The sequence below is a fragment of the Hypanus sabinus genome (genome assembly GCF_030144855.1).
Source record: "Hypanus sabinus isolate sHypSab1 chromosome 1 unlocalized genomic scaffold, sHypSab1.hap1 SUPER_1_unloc_2, whole genome shotgun sequence".
NCBI classification, from domain to species: Eukaryota; Metazoa; Chordata; class Chondrichthyes; order Myliobatiformes; family Dasyatidae; genus Hypanus; species Hypanus sabinus.
The window spans coordinates 1-27,500 of NW_026778909.1; the positions used below are offsets into that span (position 1 = coordinate 1).

The following is a 27,500-nucleotide window of genomic DNA, read 5'->3' on the forward strand; positions in this document are numbered from 1 at the left end:
GTGACCCCCTCTCCTCCACCCCTCTCCAGCTCTGTGACCCCCTCCCTCACCACCCCTCTCCATCTCTGTGACCCCACTCTCCATCCCTCTCCATCTCTGAGCCCCCTCCCTGTACACCCCTCTCCATATCTGTGACCCCCTCCCTCTACACCCCTCTCCATCTCTGTGACCCCCTCCCTCTACACCCCTCTCCATCTCTGTGACCTCCTCCCTCTACACCCCTCTCCATCTCTGTGACCCCCTCCATCTACACCCCTCTCCATCTCTGTGACCCCCCTCCCTCTACACCCCTCTCCATCCCTGTGACCCCCCTCCCTCTACACCCCTCTCCATCTCTATGACCCCCTCCCCTCCACGCCACTCAATCTCTGTGACCCCCTCCCTTTCCACCCCTCTGTGACTCTGTGACCCCCTCCCACTCCAACCCTCTCCGTCTGTGACCTCCTCCCTCTACAGCCCTCTCCATCTCTGTGACCCACTCCCTCTCCACCCCTCTCCATCTCTGTGACCCCCTCCCTCTCCATCTCGGTGACCCACTCCCTCTACACCCCTCTCCATCTCTGTGACACCCTCCCTCTACACCCTTCTCCATCTCTGTGAACCCCACCCTCTCCACCCCTCTCCATCTCTGTGATCTCCCTCCCTCTCCATCCCTCTCCATCTCTGTGACCCCCTCCCTCTGCACCCCTCTCCATCTCTGTGACCTCCTCCCTCTTCACCCCTCCCCATCTCTGTGACCCCCCTCCCTCTAGACCCCTCTCCATCTCTGTAACCTCCCTTCCTCTCCATCCATCTCTGTGACCCCCTCCCTTTCCACCCCTATCCATCTCTGTGACCCCCTCCCTCTCCACTCCCTTCCCTCTGTGACCCCCTCCCTCTACACCCCTCTCCATCTCTGTGACCCCGTCCCTCTCCACCCCTCTCCATCTCTGTGTCCCCCTCCCTCTACATCCCCCTCCCTCTACACCCCTCTCCATCTCTGTGATCCCCTCCCTCTTCACACCTCTCCATCTCAGTGACCCCCCTCCCTCTCCACCCCTCCCCATCTCTGTGATCTCCCTCCCTCTCCATTCCTCTCCATCTCTGTGACCCCCTCCGTCTGCACCCCTCTCCATCTCTGTGACCCCCTCCCTCTTCACCCCTCCCCATCTCTGTGACCCCCTCCCTCTACACCCCTCTCCATCTCTGTGTACCCCTCCCTCTACATCCCTCTCCATCTCTGTGATCCCCTCCCTCTCCACACCTCTCCATCTCTGTGACCCCCTCCCTCTCCACCCCTCCCCATCTCTGTGACCCCCCTCCCTCTCCAGCCCTCTCCATCTATGTGACCCCCTCCCTCTCCACCCCTCCTTATCTCTGTGACACCCCTCCCTCTCCACCCCTCTCCATCTCTGTGACCCTCTCCCTCTACACCCCTCTCCATCTCTGTGATCCCCTCCCTCTCCACACCTCTCCATCTCTGTGACCCCCTCCCTCTCCATCTCGGTGACCCCCTCCCTCTACACCCCTCTCCATCTCTGTGACACCCTCCCTCTACACCCTTCTCCATCTCTGTGAACCCCACCCTCTCCACTCCTCTCCATCTCTGTGATCTCCCTCCCTCTCCATACCTCTCCATCTCGGTGACCCCCCTCCCTCTCCACCCCTCTCCATCTCTGTGACCCCCCTCCCACTACACCCCTCTCCATCTCTGTGTCCCCCCTCCCTCTACATCCCTCTCCATCTCTGTGACCCCCTCCCTCTACACCCCTCTCCATCTCTGTGATCCCCTCCCTCTCCACACCTCTCCATCTCAGTGACCCCCTCCCTCTCCACCCCTCCCCATCTCTGTGACCCCCTCCCTCTCCAGCCCTCTCCATCGATGTGACCCCCCTCCCTCTCCACCCCTCCCTATCTCTGTGACACCCTCCCTCTCCAACCCTCTCCATCTCTGTGACCCTCTCCCTCTCCACCCCTCCCCATCTCTGTGACCCCCTCCCTCTCCATCTCGGTGACCCCCTCCCTCTACACCCTTCTCCATCTCTGTGAACCCCACCCTCTCCACCCCTCTCCATCTCTGTGATCTCCTGCCCTCTCCATCCCTCTCCATCTCTGTGACCCCCTCCCTCTGCACCCCTCTCCATCTCTGTGACCCCCTCCCTCTTCACCCCTCCCCATCTCTGTGACCCCCCTCCCTCTACACCCCTCTCCATCTGTGTCCCCCTCCCTCTACATCCCTCTCCCATCTCTGTGACCCCCTCCCTCTACACCCCTCTCCATCTCTGTGATCCCCTCCCTCTCCATACCTCTCCATCTCTGTGACCCCCTCCCTCTCCACCCCTCCCCGTCTCTGTGACCCCCCTCCCTCTCCAGCCCTCTCCATCTATGTGACCCCCTCCCTCTCCACCCCTCCCTATCTCTGTGACACCCTCCCTCTCCACCCCTCACCATCTCTGTGACCCACTCCCTCTCCATCTCTGTGACCCCCTCCCTCTCCATCTCGGTGACCCACTCCCTCTACACCCCTCTCCATCTCTGTGACACCCTCCCTCTACATCCTTCTCCATCTCTGTGAACCCCACCCTCTCCATCCCTCTCCATCTCTGTGACCCCCTCCCTCTGCACCCCTCTCCATCTCTGTGACCTCCTCCATCTTCACCCCTCCCCATCTCTGTGACCCCCTCCCTCTACACCCCTCTCCATCTCTGTAACCTCCCTCCCTCTCCATCCATCTCTGTGACCCCCTCCCCTTTCCACCCCTCTCCATCTCTGTGACCCCTCCCTCTCCACTCCCTTCCCTCTGTGACCCCCTCCCTCTACACCCCCTCTCCATCTCTGTGACCCCGTCCTTCTCCACCCCTCTCCATCTCTGTGTCCCCCTCCCTCTACATCCCTCTCCATCTCTGTGACCCCCTCCCTCTACACCCCTCTCCATCTCTGTGATCCCCTCCCTCTTCACACCTCTCCATCTCAGTGACCCCCTCCCTCTCCAACCCTCCCCATCTCTGTGACCCCCTCCCTCTCCAGCCCTCTCCATATATGTGACCCCCTCCCTCTCCACCCCTCCCTATCTCTGTGACCCCCTCCCTCTCCACCCCTCTGTGTCTCTGTGACCCCCTCCCACTCCACCAATCTCCGTCTGTGACCTCCTCCCTCTACACCCCTCTCCATCTCTGTGACCCCCTCTCCTCCACCCCTCTCCAGCTCTGTGACCCCCTCCCTCACCACCCCTCTCCATCTCTGTGACCCCACTCTCCATCCCTCTCCATCTCTGAGCCCCCTCCCTGTACACCCCTCTCCATATCTGTGACCCCCTCCCTCTACACCCCTCTCCATCTCTGTGACCCCCTCCCTCTACACCCCTCTCCATCTCTGTGACCTCCTCCCTCTACACCCCTCTCCATCTCTGTGACCCCCTCCATCTACACCCCTCTCCATCTCTGTGACCCCCTCCCTCTACACCCCTCTCCATCCCTGTGACCCCCTCCCTCTACACCCCTCTCCATCTCTATGACCCCCTCCCCTCCACGCCACTCAATCTCTGTGACCCCCTCCCTTTCCACCCCTCTGTGACTCTGTGACCCCCTCCCACTCCAACCCTCTCCGTCTGTGACCTCCTCCCTCTACAGCCCTCTCCATCTCTGTGACCCACTCCCTCTCCACCCCTCTCCATCTCTGTGACCCCCTCCCTCTCCATCTCGGTGACCCACTCCCTCTACACCCCTCTCCATCTCTGTGACACCCTCCCTCTACACCCTTCTCCATCTCTGTGAACCCCACCCTCTCCACCCCTCTCCATCTCTGTGATCTCCCTCCCTCTCCATCCCTCTCCATCTCTGTGACCCCCTCCCTCTGCACCCCTCTCCATCTCTGTGACCTCCTCCCTCTTCACCCCTCCCCATCTCTGTGACCCCCTCCCTCTAGACCCCTCTCCATCTCTGTAACCTCCCTTCCTCTCCATCCATCTCTGTGACCCCCTCCCTTTCCACCCCTATCCATCTCTGTGACCCCCTCCCTCTCCACTCCCTTCCCTCTGTGACCCCCTCCCTCTACACCCCTCTCCATCTCTGTGACCCCGTCCCTCTCCACCCCTCTCCATCTCTGTGTCCCCCTCCCTCTACATCCCCCTCCCTCTACACCCCTCTCCATCTCTGTGATCCCCTCCCTCTTCACACCTCTCCATCTCAGTGACCCCCTCCCTCTCCACCCCTCCCCATCTCTGTGATCTCCCTCCCTCTCCATTCCTCTCCATCTCTGTGACCCCCTCCGTCTGCACCCCTCTCCATCTCTGTGACCCCCTCCCTCTTCACCCCTCCCCATCTCTGTGACCCCCTCCCTCTACACCCCTCTCCATCTCTGTGTACCCCTCCCTCTACATCCCTCTCCATCTCTGTGATCCCCTCCCTCTCCACACCTCTCCATCTCTGTGACCCCCTCCCTCTCCACCCCTCCCCATCTCTGTGACCCCCTCCCTCTCCAGCCCTCTCCATCTATGTGACCCCCTCCCTCTCCACCCCTCCTTATCTCTGTGACACCCTCCCTCTCCACCCCTCTCCATCTCTGTGACCCTCTCCCTCTACACCCCTCTCCATCTCTGTGATCCCCTCCCTCTCCACACCTCTCCATCTCTGTGACCCCCTCCCTCTCCATCTCGGTGACCCCCTCCCTCTACACCCCTCTCCATCTCTGTGACACCCTCCCTCTACACCCTTCTCCATCTCTGTGAACCCCACCCTCTCCACTCCTCTCCATCTCTGTGATCTCCCTCCCTCTCCATACCTCTCCATCTCGGTGACCCCCTCCCTCTCCACCCCTCTCCATCTCTGTGACCCCCTCCCACTACACCCCTCTCCATCTCTGTGTCCCCCTCCCTCTACATCCCTCTCCATCTCTGTGACCCCCTCCCTCTACACCCCTCTCCATCTCTGTGATCCCCTCCCTCTCCACACCTCTCCATCTCAGTGACCCCCTCCCTCTCCACCCCTCCCCATCTCTGTGACCCCCTCCCTCTCCAGCCCTCTCCATCGATGTGACCCCCTCCCTCTCCACCCCTCCCTATCTCTGTGACACCCTCCCTCTCCAACCCTCTCCATCTCTGTGACCCTCTCCCTCTCCACCCCTCCCCATCTCTGTGACCCCCTCCCTCTCCATCTCGGTGACCCCCTCCCTCTACACCCTTCTCCATCTCTGTGAACCCCACCCTCTCCACCCCTCTCCATCTCTGTGATCTCCTGCCCTCTCCATCCCTCTCCATCTCTGTGACCCCCTCCCTCTGCACCCCTCTCCATCTCTGTGACCCCCTCCCTCTTCACCCCTCCCCATCTCTGTGACCCCCTCCCTCTACACCCCTCTCCATCTGTGTCCCCCTCCCTCTACATCCCTCTCCATCTCTGTGACCCCCTCCCTCTACACCCCTCTCCATCTCTGTGATCCCCTCCCTCTCCATACCTCTCCATCTCTGTGACCCCCTCCCTCTCCACCCCTCCCCGTCTCTGTGACCCCCTCCCTCTCCAGCCCTCTCCATCTATGTGACCCCCTCCCTCTCCACCCCTCCCTATCTCTGTGACACCCTCCCTCTCCACCCCTCACCATCTCTGTGACCCACTCCCTCTCCATCTCTGTGACCCCCTCCCTCTCCATCTCGGTGACCCACTCCCTCTACACCCCTCTCCATCTCTGTGACACCCTCCCTCTACATCCTTCTCCATCTCTGTGAACCCCACCCTCTCCATCCCTCTCCATCTCTGTGACCCCCTCCCTCTGCACCCCTCTCCATCTCTGTGACCTCCTCCATCTTCACCCCTCCCCATCTCTGTGACCCCCTCCCTCTACACCCCTCTCCATCTCTGTAACCTCCCTCCCTCTCCATCCATCTCTGTGACCCCCTCCCTTTCCACCCCTCTCCATCTCTGTGACCCCCTCCCTCTCCACTCCCTTCCCTCTGTGACCCCCTCCCTCTACACCCCTCTCCATCTCTGTGACCCCGTCCTTCTCCACCCCTCTCCATCTCTGTGTCCCCCTCCCTCTACATCCCTCTCCATCTCTGTGACCCCCTCCCTCTACACCCCTCTCCATCTCTGTGATCCCCTCCCTCTTCACACCTCTCCATCTCAGTGACCCCCTCCCTCTCCAACCCTCCCCATCTCTGTGACCCCCTCCCTCTCCAGCCCTCTCCATATATGTGACCCCCTCCCTCTCCACCCCTCCCTATCTCTGTGACACCCTCCCTCTCCACCCCTCTCCATCTCTGTGACCCTCTCCCTCTCCACCCCTCTCCATCTCTGTGACCCCCTCCCTCTCCATCTCGGTGACCCCCTCCCTCTACACCCCTCTCCATCTGTGTCCCCCTCCCTCTACATCCCTCTCCATCTCTGTGACCCCCTCCCTCTACACCCCTCTCCATCTCTGTGATCCCCTCCCTCTCCATACCTCTCCATCTCTGTGACCCCCTCCCTCTCCACCCCTCCCCGTCTCTGTGACCCCCTCCCTCTCCAGCTCTCTCCATCTATGTGACCCCCTCCCTCTTCACCCCTCCCCATCTCTGTGACCCCCTCCCTCTACACCCGTCTCCATCTCTGTAACCTCCCTCCCCCTCCAACCCTCTCCATCTCTGTGACCCCCTCCATCTCCACTCCCTTCCCTCTGTGACCCCCTCCCTCTACACCCCTCACCATCTCTGTGACCCCGTCCCTCTCGACCCCTCTCCATCTCTGTGACCCCCTCCCTCTCCACCCCACACCATCTCTGTGAACCCCTCCCTCTCCACCACTTTCCTTCTGTGACCCCCTCCACTCCACCCCTCTCCATCTCCGTGATCCCCTCCCTCTACGCCCCTCTACATCTCTGTGACCACTTCCCTCTCCACCCCTCTCCATCTCTGTGACCCCCTCCCTCTCCACCCCTCTGTGTCTCTGTGACCCCCTCCCACTCCACCAATCTCCGTCTGTGACCTCCTCCCTCTACACCCCTCTCCATCTCTGTGACCCCTTCCTCTCCACCCCTCTCCATCTCTGTGACCCCCTCCCTCTCCACCCCTCTGTGTCTCTGTGACCCCCTCCCACTCCACCAATCTCCGTCTGTGACCTCCTCCCTCTACACCCCTCTCCATCTCTGTGACCCCCTCTCCTCCACCCCTCTCCAGCTCTGTGACCCCCTCCCTCACCACCCCTCTCCATCTCTGTGACCCCACTCTCCATCCCTCTCCATCTCTGAGCCCCCTCCCTGTACACCCCTCTCCATATCTGTGACCCCCTCCCTCTACACCCCTCTCCATCTCTGTGACCCCCTCCCTCTACACCCCTCTCCATCTCTGTGACCTCCTCCCTCTACACCCCTCTCCATCTCTGTGACCCCCTCCATCTACACCCCTCTCCATCTCTGTGACCCCCTCCCTCTACACCCCTCTCCATCCCTGTGACCCCCTCCCTCTACACCCCTCTCCATCTCTATGACCCCCTCCCCTCCACGCCACTCAATCTCTGTGACCCCCTCCCACTCCAACCCTCTCCGTCTGTGACCTCCTCCTTCTTCAGCCCTCTCCATCTCTGTGTCCCCCTCCCTCTCCACACCTCTGCATCTCAGTGACCCCCTCCCTCTCCACCCCTCCCCATCTCTGTGACCCCCTCCCTCTCTAGCCCTCTCCATCTATGTGACCCCTTCCCTCTCCACCCCTCCCTATCTCTCTGACACCCTCCCTCTCCACCCCTCTCCATCTCTGTGACCCTCTCCCTCTCCACCCCTCTCCATCTCTGTGACCCCCTCCCTCTCCATCTCGGTGACCCCCTCCCTCTACACCCCTCTCCATCTCTGTGACACCCTCCCTCTACACCCTTCTCCATCTCTGTGAACCCCACCCTCTCCACCTCTCTCCATCTCTGTGATCTCCCTCCCTCTCCATCCCTCTCCATCTCTGTGACACCCTCCCTCTGCACCCCTCTCCATCTCTGTGACCTCCTCCCTCTACAGCCCTCTACATCTCTGTGTCCCCCTCCCTCTACATCCCTCTCCATCTCTGTGACCCCCTCCCTCTACACCCCTCTCCATCTCTGTGATCCCCTCCCTGTCCACTCCTCTCCATCTCTGTGACCCCCTCCCTCTCCACCCCTCCCCATCTCTGTGACCCCCTCGCTCTACACCCCTCTCCATCTCTGTGTCCCCCTCCCTCTACACCCCTCTCCATCTCTGTGACCCCCTCCCTCTACACCCCTCTCCATCTCTGTGACCCCCTCCCTCTACACCCCTCTGCATCTCGGTGAACCCCTCCCTCTACACCCCTCTCCATCTCTGTGACCCCCTCCCTCTCCACCCCTCCCCATCTATGTGACACCCTCCCTCTCCACCCCTCTCCATCTCTGTGACCCCCTCCCTCTCCATCTCTGTGACCCCCTCCCTCTCCACCCCTCTCCATCTCTGTGAACCCCTCCCTGTACTCCCCTCTCCATCTCTGTGAACCCCTCCCTCTATACCCCTCTCCATCTCTGTGACCCCCTCTCTCTACACCCCTCTCCATCTCTGTGACCCCCTCCCTCTACACCCCTCTCCATCTCTGTGACCCCCTCCCTCTACACCCCTCTCCATCCCTGCGGCCCTTCCTCCAGCCTCTGGGTCTCCAACTCTGTAGCCCCTCCTTAAAGCCTCAGCACCCCTCCTCATTTCTGTGCACCCTCCCCCGGCCCCTATCCCCTTCCCTACCTGTGACACACTCTTACTGCTACATCTGGCCCATTCCTGTGAGCTCCTCCGAGAGCCCGCCCCAACCCTATGACCCTTCCAGCCCCTGCAACCCTTCCCATCGCTGTGACCTTTAGCTCCTGCACCTCTCCCAGTCTCTGTGACCTATCCACCCAGATCTCTCTGAACCCCTCTGGCCCCTCCATCCCCAATTCCCCAGCCCATCTCTGCGACCCTCTCTAACCTGTACACCCCACCCTGTCTCAGTAACCCAGTCACTGTGAGGGTCTCTCTGATCACTCTGAGACACATTTTCACCGAGGAAAGGATACGTACCGGAAGTGGGTTTCGTTCCAGCGGTGGATGTGACTGGCGCCCCATACTCCTGCCATGCTGTGTGTGGGCAGTTACAAGAGAAATGATTTCTTCAACGAGCCCAGTCCAACCCTGTGTGTTAACCCTGTCACCCTCTCATCCTCTCCGTCTCTGCCCAGCTCGGCTACTTGGTCAATGGGATCTATTCCGCTTTAAATATACCCACTGACTTGGCTTCACAGCTGTCTCTGGCAATGAATTTCACAGATTCACCACCCCCTGGTTAAAGAAATTCCTGCTTATCTCTGTTCTAAAAGGACGTCCTTGTATTCTGAGGCTGTGCACTCTGGTCTTACACTCTCCCTCTCCGCGTCCACTCTGTCTAGGGCCTCCAATATTCAATAGGTCTCAAAGTGATCCCCTCTCATTCTCCTGAACTCTAATACAGGCCGAGGGGCATCAAACACTCCTCATACGTTAACCCTTTCATTCCCAAGATCATTCCCATAAACTTCCTCCGGACCCTCTCCAAGACCAGCACATCCTCCCACAATACTCCAAATGTGGTCTGACGTATAAAGTCCCCGCTTTTCCATGAAGCAGAGAGGGTAGTAGACAATGGGAACCTATTCTAACCGGAGTACTGTGACTCGTGGTGTTCCACAAGCATCTGTTTGTGATGTGTGGAGGTGACCCGGATGAAAACTTTGCTGGGTGGGTTAGTAAGTTTGCTGATGAAGTAAAGATTGGTGGTGTTGGGGATAAGGTTGCCAAGGAGTACGACGGGATACAGATAAGTGGAAGGTGTGCAGTGGACAGATAAATTGGTGATGATGGTTCTGCAGATGCTGGAAATCTTGTGCGACAAGCACGAAATGCTGGAGGAACTCATCAGGTCAGGTAGCATCTATGGAGGGAAATAAAGAGTGGACATTTTGGGCCGAGACCTTTCGTCAGAGCTGGAAAGGAAGGGGACGGAAGAAAGTGTGAGAAGGTGGGAGGTAGGGAAGGAGTACGAGCTGACAGGTGACAAGTGAGACCAGGTGAGGGGATAGTGGGTGGGTGGGGGGTGAATGGAACTAAGAAGCTGGGAGGTGAAAGGTGGACGAGGTAAAAAGCTGAAGGAGGAGAGGTCAGTGGACCATGGTGAAAAGGAACGAGGAGGGGAACCAAAGGGAGATGCTGAGTAGGTGAGGGGGAGAGATGAGCGGTTAACCAGAGTGGGAATTGGGGAAAGAAGGGGAGGAGGGAAGATATCAGCAGAAGTTAGAGAAACCAAGGTTCACGTCAGGATGGAGTTTATTCCGAGTGAGTGTGAGGTTTTGCACTTTGGGAGGGTCAGGCGATCCTGATAGATTGTGAGAGGCAGAGATGGAGAGCACAGTTGGATCTTTCTACTAGGGTCGAAATGCCTAACACTAGAGGCCATGCATTTCTGGTGAGAGGTTAAGTTCAAAGGGGGTGTGTGGGACAGGTTTCACACTTGGACTGTGCTGCCAGGGGTGGGAACAGTTATGATAGAGGTGCGAGATAGAAACATGGACGAGCAGGGAACGGAGGGATATCAACATCGTGCAGGCTGGAGGGGTTGATTTAGTTGCTGTTCAATTACTAGATCAGCACAACTTTGTGGGTTGAAGGGCATCTTCCAGGGCTGTGTTTCTGAGTTCTGACGACATCCCGTCACTAGGTGTTTTTTTTCGGGGTGGGGGTGATGGCATCACACACGCAGATCCACCTGGTAGCCCTGAGATACATTTTCACAACAGAAAAGAAACATACCTGTTGAGTATTCAGTTTCAGTGGTGGGAATGACCGATGTCCCATTTTCAATGCTCTCTGTGTGTGGAAAGGTACAAATGAAAGGACACCATCAGTATACAGAGTCCCAACATTGTGTGTTACACCGTACACCTCTTCCTGACTCTGTGACCCCCCCACCCCTGGCCCCTACACTCCTCCCTGTCTCCATGACCACCTACAGCCCCTACACCCCTCCTCATCTCTGTTACACCCTCCAGTCCCTACAACCCCCTCCATCTCTGTGATCCCCTCTGCAACTTGGTCAATGGGATCTAATCCGCTTTAAATATACCCAATGGCTTGGCTTCACAGCTGTCTCTGGCAATGAATTTCACAGATTCACCACCCCCTGGTTAAAGAAATTCCTGCTTATCTCTGTTCTAAAAGGACGTCCTTGTATTCTGAGGCTGTGCACTCTGGTCTTACACTCTCCATCTCCATGTCCACTCTGTCTAGGGCCTCCAATATTCAATAGGTCTCAAAGTGATCCCCTCTCATTCTCCAGAACTCTCATACAGGCCGAGGGGCATCAAACACTCCACATACATTAACCCTTTCATTCCCAAGATCATTCCCATAAACTTCCTCCAGACCCTTTCCAAGACCAGCACATCCTCCCACAATACTCCAAATGTGGTCTGACGTATAAAGTCCCCGCTTTTCCATGAAGCAGAGAGGGTAGTAGACAATGGGAACCTATTCTAACCGGAGTACTGTGACTCGTGGTGTTCCACAAGCATCTGTTTGTGATGTGTGGAGGTGACCCGGATGAAAACTTTGCTGGGTGGGTTAGTAAGTTTGCTGATGAAGTAAAGATTGGTGGTGTTGGGGATAAGGTTGCCAAGGAGTACGACGGGATACAGATAAGTGGAAGGTGTGCAGTGGACAGATAAATTGGTGATGATGGTTCTGCAGATGCTGGAAATCTTGTGCGACAAGCACGAAATGCTGGAGGAACTCATCAGGTCAGGTAGCATCTATGGAGGGAAATAAAGAGTGGACAATTTGGGCCGAGACCCTACGTCAGAGCTGGAAAAGAAGGGGACGGAAGAGAGAGTGAGAAGTTGGGAGGCAGGGAAGGAGTACGAGCTGACAGGTGACAAATGAGACCAGGTGAGGGGATAGTGGGTGGGTGGGGGGTGAATGGAACAAAGAAGCTGGGAGGTGAAAGGTGGACGAGGTAAAAAGCTGAAGAAGGAGAGGTCAGTGGACCATGGTGAAAGGGAACGAGGAGGGGCACCAGAGGGAGGTGCTGAGCAGTTGAGGGGGAGAGATGAGCGGTGAACCAGAGCGGGGATTGCGGAAAGAAGGGGAGGAGGGAAGAAATCAGCAGAAGTTAGAGAAACCAAGGTTCACGTCAGGATGGAGTTTATTCCAAGTGAGTGTGAGGTTTTGCACTTTGGGAGGGTGAGGCGATCCTGATAGATTGTGAGAGGCAGAGATGGAGAGCACAGTTGGATCTTTCTACTAGGGTCGAAATGCCTAACACTAGAGGCCATGCATTTCTGGTGAGAGGTTAAGTTCAAAGGGGGTGTGTGGGACAGGTTTCACACTTGGACTGTGCTGCCAGGGGTGGGAACAGTTATGATAGAGGTGCGAGATAGAAACATGGACGAGCAGGGAACGGAGGGATATCAACATCGTGCAGGCTGGAGGGGGTTGATTTAGTTGCTGTTCAATTACTAGATCAGCACAACTTTGTGGGTTGAAGGGCATCTTCCGGGGCTGTGTTTCTGAGTTCTGACGACATCCCGTCACTAGGTGTTTTTGGGGAGGGGGGGGTGATGGCATCACACACGCAGATCCATCTGGTAGCCCTGAGATACATTTTCACAGCAGAAAGTAAACATACCTGTTGAATATTCAGTTGCATTGGTGCGAATGACCCATTTTCTCCCAAATCTCCCATTTTCAATGCTCTCTGCGTGAGGAAAGTTACAAATGAAAGGACACCTTCAGTATACAGAGACCCAACATTGTATGATACCCCGTACACCACTTCCTGACTCTGTGACCCCCCCCCCCGGCCCCTACACTCCTCCCTGTCTCCATGACCACCTACAGCCCCTACACCACTCCTCATCTCTGTTACACCCTCCCGTCCCTACAACCCTCTCCATCTCTGTGATCCCCTCTGCTACTTGGTCAATGGGATCTATTCCGCTTTAAATATACCCACTGACTTGGCTTCACAGCTGTCTCTGGCAATGAATTTCACAGATTCACCACCCCCTGGTTAAAGAAATTCCTGCTTATCTCTGTTCTAAAAGGACGTCCTTGTATTCTGAGGCTGTGCACTCTGGTCTTACACTCTCCATCTCCACGTCCACTCTGTCTAGGGCCTCCAATATTCAATAGGTCTCAAAGTGATCCCCTCTCATTCTCCTGAACTCTAATACAGGCCGAGGGGCATCAAACACTCCTCATACGTTAACCCTTTCATTCCCAATATCATTCCCATAAACTTCCTCCGGACCCTCTCCAAGACCAGCACATCCTCCCACAATACTCCAAATGTGGTCTGACGTATAAAGTCCCCGCTTTCCCATGAAGCAGAGAGGGTAGTAGACAATGGGAACCTATTCTAACCGGAGTACTGTGACTCGTGGTGTTCCACAAGCATCTGTTTGTGATGTGTGGAGGTGACCCGGATGAAAACTTTGCTGGAGAGATTAGTAAGTTTGCTGATGAAGTAAAGATTGGTGGTGTTGGGGATAAGGTTGCCAAGGAGTACGACGGGATACAGATAAGTGGAAGGTGTGCAGTGGACAGACAAATTGGTGATGATGGTTCTGCAGATGCTGGAAATCTTGTGCGACAAGCACGAAATGCTGGAGGAACTCATCAGGTCAGGTAGCATCTATGGAGGGAAATAAAGAGTGGACAATTTGGGCCGAGACCCTTCGTCAGAGCTGGAAAGGAAGGGGACGGAAGAGAGAGTGAGAAGGTGGGAGGTAGGGAAGGACTACGAGCTGACAGGTGACAAATGAGACCAGGTGAGGGGATAGTGGGTGGGTGGGGGGGTGAATGGAACTAAGAAGCTGGGAGGTGAAAGGTGGACGAGGTAAAAAGCTGAAGGAGGAGAGGTCAGTGGACCATGGTGAAAGGGAACAAGGAGGGGAACCAGAGGGAGGTGCTGAGCAGTTGAGGGGGAGAGATGAGCAGTTAGCCAGAGGGGGATTGGGGAAAGAAGTGGAGGGGGGAAGAAATCAGCAGAAGTTAGAGAAATCAAGGTTCACGTCATGATGGAGTTTAGTCCGAGTGAGTGTGAGGTTTTGCACTTTGGGAGGGTGAGGCGATCCTGATAGATTGTGAGAGGCAGAGATGGAGAGCACAGTTGGATCTTTCTACTAGGGTCGAAATGCCTAACACTAGAGGCCATGCATTTCTGGTGAGAGGTTAAGTTCAAAGGGGGTGTGTGGGACAGGTTTCACACTTGGACTGTGCTGCCAGGGGTGGGAACAGTTATGATAGAGGTGCGAGATAGAAACATGGACGAGCAGGGAACGGAGGGATATCAACATCGTGCAGGCTGGAGGGGGTTGATTTAGTTGCTGTTCAATTACTAGATCAGCACAACTTTGTGGGTTGAAGGGCATCTTCCGGGGCTGTGTTTCTGAGTTCTGACGACATCCCGTCACTAGGTGTTTTTGGGGAGGGGGGGGTGATGGCATCACACACGCAGATCCATCTGGTAGCCCTGAGATACATTTTCACAGCAGAAAAGAAACATACCTGTTGAGTATTCAGTTTCATTGGTGGGAATGACCGACGTCCCATTTTCAATGCTCTCTGTGTGTGGAAAGTTACAAATAAAAGGACACCATCAGTATACAGAGTCCCAACATTGTGTGTTACCCCGTACACCTCTTCCTGACTCTGTGACCCCCCCACCCCTGGCCCCTACACTCCTCCCTGTCTCCATGACCACCTACAGCCCCTACACCCCTCCTCATCTCTGCTACACCCTCCAGTCCCTCTCTGTGATCCCCTCTGCTACTTGGTCAATGGGATCTATTCCGCTTTAAATATACCCAATGACTTGGCTTCACAGCTGTCTCTGGCAATGAATTTCACAGATTCACCACCCCCGGGTTAAAGAAATTCCTGCTTATCTCTGTTCTAAAAGGACGTCCTTGTATTCTGAGGCTGTGCACTCTGGTCTTACACTCTCCATCTCCACGTCCACTCTGTCTAGGGCCTCCAATATTCAATAGGTCTCAAAGTGATCCCCTCCCATTCTCCAGAACTCTCATACAGGCCAGGGGGCATCAAACACTCCATATACATTAACCCTTTCATTCTCAAGATCATTCCCATAAACTTCCTCCGGACCCTCTCCAAGACCAGCACATCCTCCCACAATACTCCAAATGTGGTCTGACGTATAAAGTCCACGCTTTCCCATGAAGCAGAGAGGGTAGTAGACAATGGGAACCTATTCTAACCGGAGTACTGTGACTCGTGGTGTTCCACAAGCATCTGTTTGTGATGTGTGGAGGTGACCCGGATGAAAACTTTGCTGGGGGGGTTAGTAAGTTTGCTGATGAAGTAAAGATTGGTGGTGTTGGGGATAAGGTTGCCAAGGAGTACGACGGGATACAGATAAGTGGAAGGTGTGCAGTGGACAGATAAATTGGTGATGATGGTTCTGCAGATGCTGGAAATCTTGTGCGACAAACACAAAATGCTGGAGGAACTCATCAGGTCAGGTAGCATCTATGGAGGGAAATAAAGAGTGGACATTTTGGGCCGAGACCCTTCGTCAGAGCTGGAAAGGAAGGGGACGGAAGAGAGAGTGAGAAGGTGGGAGGTAGGGAAGGAGTACGAGCTGACAGGTGACAAGTGAGACCAGGTGAGGGGATAGTGGGTGGGTGGGGGGTGAATGGAACTAAGAAGCTGGGAGGTGAAAGGTGGACGAGGTAAAAAGCTGAAGGAGGAGAGGTCAGTGGACCATGGTGAAAGAGAACGAGGAGGGGAACCAGAGGGAGGTGTTGAGTAGTTGAGGGGGAGAGATGAGCGGTTAACCAGAGCGGGGATTGGGGAAAGAAGGGGAGGGGGGAAGAAATCAGCAGAAGTTAGAGAAACCAAGGTTCACGTCATGATGGAGTTTATTCCGAGTGAGTGTGAGGTTTTGCACTTTGGGAGGGTGAGGCGTTCCTGATAGATTGTGAGAGGCAGAGATGGAGAGCACAGTTGGATCTTTCTACTAGGGTCGAAATGCCTAACACTAGAGGCCATGCATTTCTGGTGAGAGGTTAAGTTCAAAGGGGGTGTGTGGGACAGGTTTCACACTTGGACTGTGCTGCCAGGGGTGGGAACAGTTATGATAGAGGTGCGAGATAGAAACATGGACGAGCAGGGAACGGAGGGATATCAACATCGTGCAGGCTGGAGGGGTTGATTTAGTTGCTGTTCAATTACTAGTTTGACACAACTTTGTGGGCTGAAAGGCATCTTCCGGGGCTGTGTTTCTGAGTTCTGACGACATCCCGTCACTAGGTGTTTTTGGGGAGGGTGGGGGTGATGGCATCAGACACGCAGGTCCATCTGGTAGCCCTGAGATACATTTTCACAGCAGAAAGTAAACATACCTGTTGAATATTCAGTTTCATTGGTGGGAATGACCGACGTCCCATTTTCAATGCTCTCTGTGTGTGGAAAGTTACAAATAAAAGGACACCATCAGTATACAGAGTCCCAACATTGTGTGATACCCCGTACACCACTTCCTGACTCTGTGACCCCCCCCCCCCCGGCCCCTACACTCCTCCCTGTCTCCATGACCACCTACAGCCCCTACACCCCTCCTCATCTCTGTTACACCCTCCAGTCCCTACAACCCTCTCCATCTCTGTGATCCCCTCTGCAATTTGGTCAATGGGATCTATTCCGCTTTAAATATACCCAATGGCTTGGCTTCACAGCTGTCTCTGGCAATGAATTTCACAGATTCGCCACCCCCTGGTTAAAGAAATTCCTGCTTATCTCTGTTCTAAAAGGACGTCCCTGTATTCTGAGGCTGTGCACTCTGGTCTTACACTCTCCATCTCCATGTCCACTCTGTCTAGGGCCTCCAATATTCAATAGGTCACAAAGTGATCCCCTCTCATTCTCCAGAACTCTAATACAGGCCAGGGGGCATCAAACACTCCACATACATTAACCCTTTCATTCCCAAGATCATTCCCATAAACTTCCTCCAGACCTTCTCCAAGACCAGCACATCCTCCCACAATACTCCAAATGTGGTCTGACGTATAAAGTCCACGCTTTCCCATGAAGCAGAGAGGGTAGTAGACAATGGGAACCTATTCTAACCGGAGTACTGTGACTCGTGGTGTTCCACAAGCATCTGTTTGTGATGTGTGGAGGTGACCCGGATGAAATCTTTGCTGGGGGGTTTAGTAAGTTTGCTGATGAAGTAAAGATTGGTGGTGTTGGGGATAAGTTTGCCAAGGAATATGATGGGATACAGATAAGTTGAAGGTGTGGAGTGGGCAGATAAATTGGTGATGATGGTTCTGCAGATGCTGGAAATCTTGTGCGACAAGCACGAAATGCTGGAGGAACTCATCAGGTCAGGTAGCATCTATGGAGGGAAATAAAGAGTGGACATTTTGGGCCGAGACCCTTCGTCAGAGCTGGAATGGAAGGGGATGGAAGAGAGAGTGAGATGGTGGGAGGTAGGGAAGGAGTACGAGCTGACAGGTGACAAATGAGACCAGGTGAGGGGATAGTGGGTGGGTGGGAGGTGAATGGAACTAAGAAGCTGGGAGGTGAAAGGTGGACGAGGTAAAAAGCTGAAGGAGGAGAGGTCAGTGGACCATGGTGAAAGAGAACGAGGAGGGGAACCAGAGGGAGGTGCTGAGCGGCTGTGGGGGAGAGATGAGCGGTTAACCAGAGTGGGAATTGGGGAAAGAAGGGGAGGGGGGAAGAAATCAGCAGAAGTTAGAGAAATCAAGGTTCACGACATGATGGAGTTTATTCCGAGTGAGTGTGAGGTTTTGCACTTTGGGAGGTTGAGGCGATCCTGATAGATTGTGAGAGGCAGAGATGGAGAGCACAGTTGGATCTTTTTACTAGGGTCGAAATGCCTAACACTAGGGGCCATGCTATTGCTATTCGTGACTCAGCCAACAGTTTTGGCAGTACCCATGGGAATGGGACATACAAGCTATCATTACATGCAGATGACATGTTACTATATATTTCCAATCCTGAGAAATCCATTCCTGCTGTTATATCTCTGCTTGCTCAGTTTAGTAACTTTTCTGGCTACAAACTGAACCTTAATAAAAGTGAACTCTTCGCTTTAAATATGCAAGTTCCAACTTATAGACATTTACCATTCAGACTACTTTACTTATTTGGGTGTTAACATTACTAAGATGCATGAGGATTTATTTAAGGTTAATTTTTTACCTTTAGTTGATCAGGTTAAACAATTGCTTACTAAATGGTCCCCATTGTCTTTATCATTGACTGGTCGAATCAATGCTATTAAGATGATTCTTTTAACTAAAATTTTATACTTATTTCAAGCGCTACCAATTTTTACTTCTAAATCCTTTTTTTCATATCATTGTCTCTAAAATTTCTTCATACATATGGCAGAATAAAATTCATAGATTAAGTAAAAAATATTCACATATGTCTGAAAAAGATAGTGGTTTGTCATTGCCGAATCTAAGATTTTATTACTGGGCTATTAATATTTGATTATTAATATTTTGGACACAGGACTTGGATGTAATTCAAAGTCCACAAAGGGTAAACCTGGAATGTAAATCCGTACGAGGGTTTTCATTGGTTTCAATTTTAGGGACCTTGCTTCCCTTTACTCTTTCGAAATTGAATAAACAAACGGTTAATCCAATAATTAAATATACATTACGAATATGGTTTCAATTTTGTAAATTTTTTGGCTTGAATAAATTTATTCTATAAAGCCCGATTATATCTAATTTCACTTTCCAACCCTCTGTTATGGACCAAGCCTTTTTGATATGGAAAATGAAGGATATAACATGTTTTCATGACTTATTTTTGGATAACTGTTTCACGTCTTTTGAATAGTTGTCTAATAAATATAATCTGCCCAGGTCCCATTTTTTTAGATACTTACAAATTAGAAATTTTTTGAATAATATGTTACATACCTTTCTGAATTCATATCCAACTGATATCATGGGGAAAAAATTTAGGTTTAAACCCTCATCAGATCACAGGTTTTATAGCAACTATTTATGATACGGTTATGAAAATACAGCCAGGTATATCAGATAAAATCAAGAATGAATGAGAAAAGGAACTTCAATTTTCCTTATCTACAGAGAAATGGGAGAAAATTATTCAATTACTTAAGTCCTCCTCTATGTGTGCTAAACGTACGCTGATACAATTCAAGGTGGTGCATAGGGCCCACGTGTCTAAAGACAAGCTCGCTCGTTTTTACGCCCATATAAATCCTGTCTGTAATAGATTTCATTCGGAAGTAGCCTCCTTGACCATACGTTCTGGTCTTGTCCTCTTTAGGAGAAATATTGCAAAGACATTTTTGATATTATTTCAACAGTTTTGCGTATTGATTTACATCCCCATCCTATTACTGTAATTTTTGGTTTACCGATGGTGGAACATAGTAATTTATCGTCTTCAGCTTGTCGGATGATTGCATTTGTTACATTAATTGCCACAATTAAAATTTTATTGAATTGGAAGGAGATGAATCCTCCTCCTACATTCCAATGGTTTTCCCAAACCATATCCTGTTTATATTTAGAAAAAACCAGAAGTGTCAGTTTCAACCCCTCGGTTAAATTCGAAGAAACTTGGAGACCACTTATTCAACACTTTCATTTGATGTAACTTGACTTTTTCCAAATCCTTTTTATTATCCTTAAATATTTGGACAGATGAGCGGAGTTATTGACATTATTGATTGTATCCAATGTAATATAATGGCCCAGCTTTGTTTAGTTCAGTATAATTTTTTGAAATTTCTAATTTGGGGGGGGTTTTAATATTTTTTTCTATCATGTTAAATACATCAAGAGTTTGGGACGCTTAGTATATTTGTGCTATCCATAGCTTATACTCGTATATACTGTTTACCAACTATATATTCCCAATCTTTCTGTATTACTATTGTTATTATGCTTATGTATTTGAAAATTAATAAAAAGATTTAAAAGAGAACACTTGAGGCCATGCATTTCTGGTGAGAGGTTAAGTTCAAAGGGGGTGTGTGGGACAGGTTTCACACTTGGACTGTGCTGCCAGGGGTGGGAACAGTTATGATAGAGGTGCGAGATAGAAACATGGACGAGCAGGGAACGGAGGGATATCAACATCGTGCAGGCTGGAGGGGTTGATTTAGTTGCTGTTCAATTACTAGTTCAACACAACTTTGTGGGCTGAAAGGCATCTTCCGGGGCTGTGTTTCTGAGTTCTGACGACAGCCCGTCACTAGGTGTTTTTTTTGGGGGGGTGATGGCGTCACACACGCAGATCCATCAGGTAGCCCTGAGATACATTTTCACAGCAGAAAAGAAACATACCTGTTGAATATTCAGTTTCATTGGTGGGAATGACCGACGTCCCATTTTCAATGACTGTGTGTGGAAAGTTACAAATAAAAGGACACCATCAGTATACAGAGTCCCAACATTGTGTGTTACCCCGTACACCACTTCCTGACTCTGTGACGCCCCCCCCCCCCGGCCCTTACACTCCTCCCTGTCTCCATGACCACCTACAGCCCCTACACCCCTCCTCATCTCTGTTACACCCTCCAGTCCCTACAACCCCCTCCATCTCTGTGATCCCCTCTGCAACTTGGTCAATGGGATCTAATCCGCTTTAAATATACCCACTGACTTGGCTTCACAGCTGTCTCTGGCAATGAATTTCACAGATTCACCACCCCCTGGTTAAAGAAATTCCTGCTTATCTCTGTTCTAAAAGGACGTCCTTGTATTCTGAGGCTGTGCACTCTGGTCTTACACTCTCCATCTCCACGTCCACTCTGTCTAGGGCCTCCAATATTCAATAGGTCTCAAAGTGATCCCCTCTCATTCTCCTGAACTCTAATACAGGCCGAGGGGCATCAAACACTCCTCATATGTTAACCCTTTCATTCCCAATATCATTCCCATAAACTTCCTCCGGACCCTCTCCAAGACCAGCACATCCTCCCACAATACTCCAAATGTGGTCTGACGTATAAAGTCCGCGCTTTCCCATGAAGCAGAGAGGGTAGTAGACAATGGGAACCTATTCTAACCGGAGTACTGTGACTCGTGGTGTTCCACAAGCATCTGTTTGTGATGTGTGGAGGTGACCCGGATGAAAACTTTGCTGGGGGGGTTAGTAAGTTTGCTGATGAAGTAAAGATTGGTGGTGTTGGGGATAAGGTTGCCAAGGAGTACGACGGGATACAGATAAGTGGAAGGTGTGCAGTGGACAGATAAATTGGTGATGATGGTTCTGCAGATGCTGGAAATCTTGTGCGACAAGCACGAAATGCTGGAGGAACTCATCAGGTCAGGTAGCATCTATGGAGGGAAATAAAGAGTGGACATTTTGGGCCGAGACCCTTCATCAGAGCTGGAAAGGAAGGGGACGGAAGAGAGAGTGAGAAGGTGAGAGGTAGGGAAGGAGTATGAGCTGACAGGTGACAAATGAGACCAGGTGAGGGGATAGTGGGTGGGTGGGAGGTGAATGGAACTAAGAAGCTGGGAGGTGAAAGGTGGACGAGGTAAAAAGCTGAAGGAGGAGAGGTCAGTGGACCATGGTGAAAGGGAACGAGGAGGGGAACCAGAGGGAGGTGCTGCGCAGTTGAGGGGGAGAGATGAGCGGTTAACCAGAGGGGGGATTGGGGAAAGAAGGGGAGGGGGGAAGAAATCAGCAGAAGTTAGAGAAATCAAGGTTCACGTCATGATGGAGTTTATTCCGAGTGAGTGTGAGGTTTTGCACTTTGGGAGGGTCAGGCGATCCTGACAGATTGTGAGAGGCAGAGATGGAGAGCACAGTTGGATCTTTCTACTAGGGTCGAAATGCCTAACACTAGAGGCCATGCATTTCTGGTGAGAGGTTAAGTTCAAAGGGGGTGTGTGGGACAGGTTTCACACTTGGACTGTGCTGCCAGGGGTGGGAACAGTTATGATAGAGGTGCGAGATAGAAACATGGACGAGCAGGGAACGGAGGGATATCAACATCGTGCAGGCTGGAGGGGTTGATTTAGTTGCTGTTCAATTACTAGATCAGCACAACTTTGTGGGCTGAAAGGCATCTTCCGGGGCTGTGTTTCTGAGTTCTGACGACAGCCCGTCACTAGGTGTTTTTTTTGGGGGGGGTGATGGCATCACACACGCAGATCCATCAGGTAGCCCTGAGATACATTTTCACAGCAGAAAAGAAACATACCTGTTGAGTATTCAGTTTCATCGGTGGGAATGACCGATGTCCCATTTTCAATGCTCTCTGTGTGTGGAAAGGTACAAATGAAAGGACACCATCAGTATACAGAGTCCCAACATTGTGTGATACCCCGTACACCACTTCCTGACTCTGTGACCCCCCCCCCCCGGCCCCTACACTCCTCCCTGTCTCCATGACCACCTACAGCCCCTACACCCCTCCTCATCTCTGTTACACCCTCCAGTCCCTACAACCCTCTCCATCTCTGTGATCCCCTCTGCTACTTGGTCAATGGGATCTATTCCGCTTTAAATATACCCAATGGCTTGGCTTCACAGCTGTCTCTGGCAATGAATTTCACAGATTCGCCACCCCCTGGTCAAAGAAATTCCTGCTTATCTCTGTTCTAAAAGGACGTCCTTGTATTCTGAGGCTGTGCACTCTGGTCTTACACTCTCCATCTCCACGTCCACTCTGTCTAGGGCCTCCAATATTCAATAGGTCTCAAAATGATCCCCTCTCATTCTCCTGAACTCTAATACAGGCCGAGGGGCATCAAACACTCCTCATACGTTAACCCTTTCATTCCCAATATCATTCCCATAAACTTCCTCCGGACCCTCTCCAAGACCAGCACATCCTCCCACAATACTCCAAATGTGGTCTGACGTATAAAGTCCCCGCTTTCCCATGAAGCAGAGAGGGTAGTAGACAATGGGAACCTATTCTAACCGGAGTACTGTGACTCGTGGTGTTCCACAAGCATCTGTTTGTGATGTGTGGAGGTGACCCGGATGAAAACTTTGCTGGGTGGGTTAGTAAGTTTGCTGATGAAGTAAAGATTGGTGGTGTTGGGGATAAGGTTGCCAAGGAGTACGACGGGATACAGATAAGTGGAAGGTGTGGAGTGGACAGATAAATTGGTGATGATGGTTCTGCAGATGCTGGAAATCTTGTGCGACAAACACAAAATGCTGGAGGAACTCATCAGGTCAGGTAGCATCTATGGAGGGAAATAAAGAGTGGACATTTTGGGCCGAGACCTTTCGTCAGAGCTGGAAAGGAAGGGAACGGAAGAGAGAGTGAGAAGGTGGGAGGTAGGGAAGGAGTACGAGCTGACAGGTGACAAGTGAGACCAGGTGAGGGGATAGTGGGTGGGTGGGAGGTGAATGGAACTAAGAAGCTGGGAGGTGAAAGGTGGACGAGGTAAAAAGCTGAAGGAGGAGAGGTCAGTGGACCATGGTGAAAGAGAACGAGGAGGGGAACCAAAGGGAGATGCTGAGTAGGTGAGGGGGAGAGATGAGCGGTTAACCAGAGTGGGAATTGGGGAAAGAAGGGGAGGGGGGAAGAAATCAGCAGAAGTTAGAGAAATCAAGGTTCACGTCATGATGGAGTTTATTCCGAGTGAGTGTGAGGTTTTGCACTTTGGGAGGTTGAGGCGATCCTGATAGATTGTGAGAGGCAGAGATGGAGAGCACAGTTGGATCTTTCTACTAGGGTCGAAATGCCTAACACTAGAGGCCATGCTATTGCTATTCGTGACTCAGCCAACAGTTTTGGCAGTACCCATGGGAATGGGACATACAAGCTATCATTACATGCAAATGACATGTTACTATATATTTCCAATCCTGAGAAATCCATTCCTGCTGTTATATCTCTGCTTGCTCAGTTTAGTAACTTTTCTGGCTACAAACTGAACCTTAATAAAAGTGAACTCTTCGCTTTAAATATGCAAGTTCCAACTTATAGACATTTACCATTCAGACTACTTTACTTATTTGGGTGTTAACATTACTAAGATGCATGAGGATTTATTTAAGGTTAATTTTTTACCTTTAGTTGATCAGGTTAAACAATTGCTTACTAAATGGTCCCCATTGTCTTTATCATTGACTGGTCGAATCAATGCTATTAAGATGATTCTTTTAACTAAAATTTTATACTTATTTCAAGCGCTACCAATTTTTACTTCTAAATCCTTTTTTTCATATCATTGTCTCTAAAATTTCTTCATACATATGGCAGAATAAAATTCATAGATTAAGTAAAAAATATTCACATATGTCTGAAAAAGATAGTGGTTTGGCATTGCCGAATCTAAGATTTCATTACTGGGCTATTAATATTTGATCATTAATATTTTGGACACAGGACTAGGATGTAATTCAAAGTCCACAAAGGGTAAACCTGGAATGTAAATCCGTACGAGGGTTTTCATTGGTTTCAATTTTAGGGACCTTGCTTCCCTTTACTCTTTCGAAATTGAATAAACAAACGGTTAATCCAATAATTAAATATACATTACGAATATGGTTTCAATTTTGTAAATTTTTTGGCTTGAATAAATTTATTCTATAAAGCCCGATTATATCTAATTTCTCTTTCCAACCCTCTGTTATGGATCAAGCCTTTTTGATATGGAAAATGAAGGATATAACATGTTTTCATGACTTATTTTTGGATAACTGTTTCACGTCTTTTGAATAGTTGTCTAATAAATATAATCTGCCCAGGTCCCATTTTTTTAGATACTTACAAATTAGAAATTTTTTGAATAATATGTTACATACCTTTCTGAATTCATATCCAACTGATATCACGGGAAAAAAATTTAGGTTTAAACCCTCATCAGATCACAGGTTTAATAGCAACTATTTATGATACGGTTATGAAAATACAGCCAGGTATATCAGATAAAATCAAGAATGAATGAGAAAAGGAACTTCAATTTTCCTTATCTACAGAGAAATGGGAGAAAATTATTCAATTACTTAAGTCCTCCTCTATGTGTGCTAAACGTACGCTGATACAATTCAAGGTGGTGCATAGGGCCCACGTGTCTAAAGACAAGCTCGCTCGTTTTTACGCCCATATAAATCCTGTCTGTAATAGATTTCATTCGGAAGTAGCCTCCTTGACCATACGTTCTGGTCTTGTCCTCTTTAGGAGAAATATTGCAAAGACATTTTTGATATTATTTCAACAGTTTTGCGTATTGATTTACATCCCCATCCTATTACTGTAATTTTTGGTTTACCGATGGTGGAACATAGTAATTTATCGTCTTCAGCTTGTCGGATGATTGCATTTGTTACATTAATTGCCACATTAAAATTTTATTGAATTGGAAGGAGATGAATCCTCCTCCTACATTCCAATGGTTTTCCCAAACCATATCCTGTTTATATTTAGAAAAAACCAGAAGTGTCAGTTTCAACCCTTCGGTTAAATTCGAAGAAACTTGGAGACCACTTATTCAACACTTTCATTTGATGTAACTTGACTTTTTCCAAATCCTTTTTATTATCCTTAAATATTTGGACAGATGAGCGGAGTTATTGACATTATTGATTGTATCCAATGTAATATAATGGCCCAGCTTTGTTTAGTTCAGTATAATTTTTTTAAATTTCTAATTTGGGGGGGGGGTTTTAATATTTTTTTCTATCATGTTAAATACATCAAAAATTTGGGTCGCTTAGTATATTTGTGCTATCCATAGCTTATACTCGTATATACTGTTTACCAACTATGTATTCCCAATCTCTCTGTATTACTATTGTTATTATGCCTATGTATTTGAAAATTAATAAAAAGATTTAAAAGAGAACACTAGAGGCCATGCATTTCTGGTGAGAGGTTAAGTTCAAAGGGGGTGTGTGGGACAGGTTTCACACTTGGACTGTGCTGCCAGGGGTGGGAGCAGTTATGATAGAGGTGCGAGATAGAAACATGGACGAGCAGGGAACGGAGGGATATCAACATCGTGCAGGCTGGAGGGGTTGATTTAGTTGCTGTTGAATTACTAGTTCAACACAACTTTGTGGGCTGAAAGGCATCTTCCGGGGCTGTGTTTCTGAGTTCTGACGACAGCCCGTCACTAGCTGTTTTTTTGGGGGGGGGTGATGGCATCACACACGCAGATCCATCAGGTAGCCCTGAGATACATTTTCACAGCAGAATGGAAACATACCTGTTGAATATTCAGTTTCATTGGTGGGAATGACCGAAGTCCCATTTTCAATGCTCTCTGTGTGTGGAAAGTTACAAATGAAAGGACACCATCAGTATACAGAGTCCCAACATTGTGTGTTACCCCGTTCACCTCTTCCTGACTCTGTGACCCCCCCCCCCCCAGCCCCTACACTCTTCCCTGTCTCCATGATCATCTGTGGCCCCTACACTCCTCCACATTTCTGACCACTTTCCTGTGGCCCCTACATACCTCCCCGTCTCTGTTACACCCTCCAGTCCCTAAAACCCTCTCCATCTCTGTGGTTCCCTCTGGACTCTGAACACCTCCCCATCACTGTAACCGCCTCCGGCCCCTCTCTATCTCTGTTACACCCTCCAGTCTCGACACCCCTCCCTATCTCTGTGATCCCCTATGGATCATGAATCCCTATGGCCCCCTACACTCCTCTCCATCTCTGTGACCCCTCCATTCCTACAGCCTTCATCTCTGTGAACCACTCCAGCCCAAATCCCCCTGCCCATCTCTGTGACCCTCTCTAAACGCACCCCACACAGTAACCCAGTCACTGTGAGGTGACGTCTCTCTGATGACTCTGAGATACCATAAGACCATTAGACCAAAGACACAGGAGAATATTTAGGCCATTCGGCCCATCGAGTCCACTCCACCATTCCGTCATGGCTGATGCTTCCTTTCTATCTCCTCCTCAACCCAGTTCCCGGCATTCTCCCCATAACCGTTGATGCAAAGTCCAACCTCCGCCTTAAATACACCCAACAACCTGACCTTCACGTTCACGTGGCAACAAACTCCACAGATTCACCCCACTTTGGCTAAAGAGATAAAGAAATCTCTCTGCATCTCCATTTTGAAAGGGTGTCCCTCTATCCTGATGTTGTGTCCTAGACTGTCCGACCATGGGAAACATCCTTTCCACATCTACCCTGTCTAGGCCGTTCAACATTCGTAAGGTTTCAATGAGGACCTTCTCATCCTTCTCAAATCCAGTAAATACAAACCCAGAGCCACTAAAAGTACCTCATATGATTGCATCTTCACACAGGAAAGACAACTTACCGGTGAAAGATTCAGTTCCAGTGGTGGGTGTGACCGATGCCCCATTGTCTGGCCCTCCTGTGTGCGGAAAGTTACAGATGATGTCTTCAGTGCATCCGGTCCCAACATCGGGTGTTATTCCTGTAAACAAATCCCTGTCCCTTTACCCCCACACCACCCCCACCGTCACTGCACCCTTTCCAGTCTCTTTCACTGCTTCCAGCCCCTACTCCCCTCCCCATCTCTGCAACACCCTCTGTAATCTCCAGTGAA

The 27,500-nt window shown here is 50.9% G+C and overlaps 1 protein-coding gene across 1 annotated transcript in view; it reads right to left on the reverse strand.

The window, feature by feature from the left end:
* Window positions 1-8,782: 8,782 nt before the first annotated feature.
* The window catches only part of LOC132385396 (mucin-5AC-like), a 24,704-nt gene continuing 5,986 nt past the window's right edge, over window positions 8,783-27,500 (reverse strand). The window contains exons 4-12 of the mRNA XM_059957438.1: window positions 27,249-27,305; window positions 26,169-26,225; window positions 22,199-22,255; window positions 20,331-20,384; window positions 16,362-16,418; window positions 14,503-14,559; window positions 12,620-12,688; window positions 10,747-10,803; window positions 8,783-9,042 (exon numbers count right to left, since the gene is read on the reverse strand). Coding sequence (XP_059813421.1) covers window positions 8,783-9,042; window positions 10,747-10,803; window positions 12,620-12,688; window positions 14,503-14,559; window positions 16,362-16,418; window positions 20,331-20,384; window positions 22,199-22,255; window positions 26,169-26,225; window positions 27,249-27,305 — 725 coding nt within the window. The remainder of the gene's footprint in view (window positions 9,043-10,746; window positions 10,804-12,619; window positions 12,689-14,502; window positions 14,560-16,361; window positions 16,419-20,330; window positions 20,385-22,198; window positions 22,256-26,168; window positions 26,226-27,248; window positions 27,306-27,500) is intronic.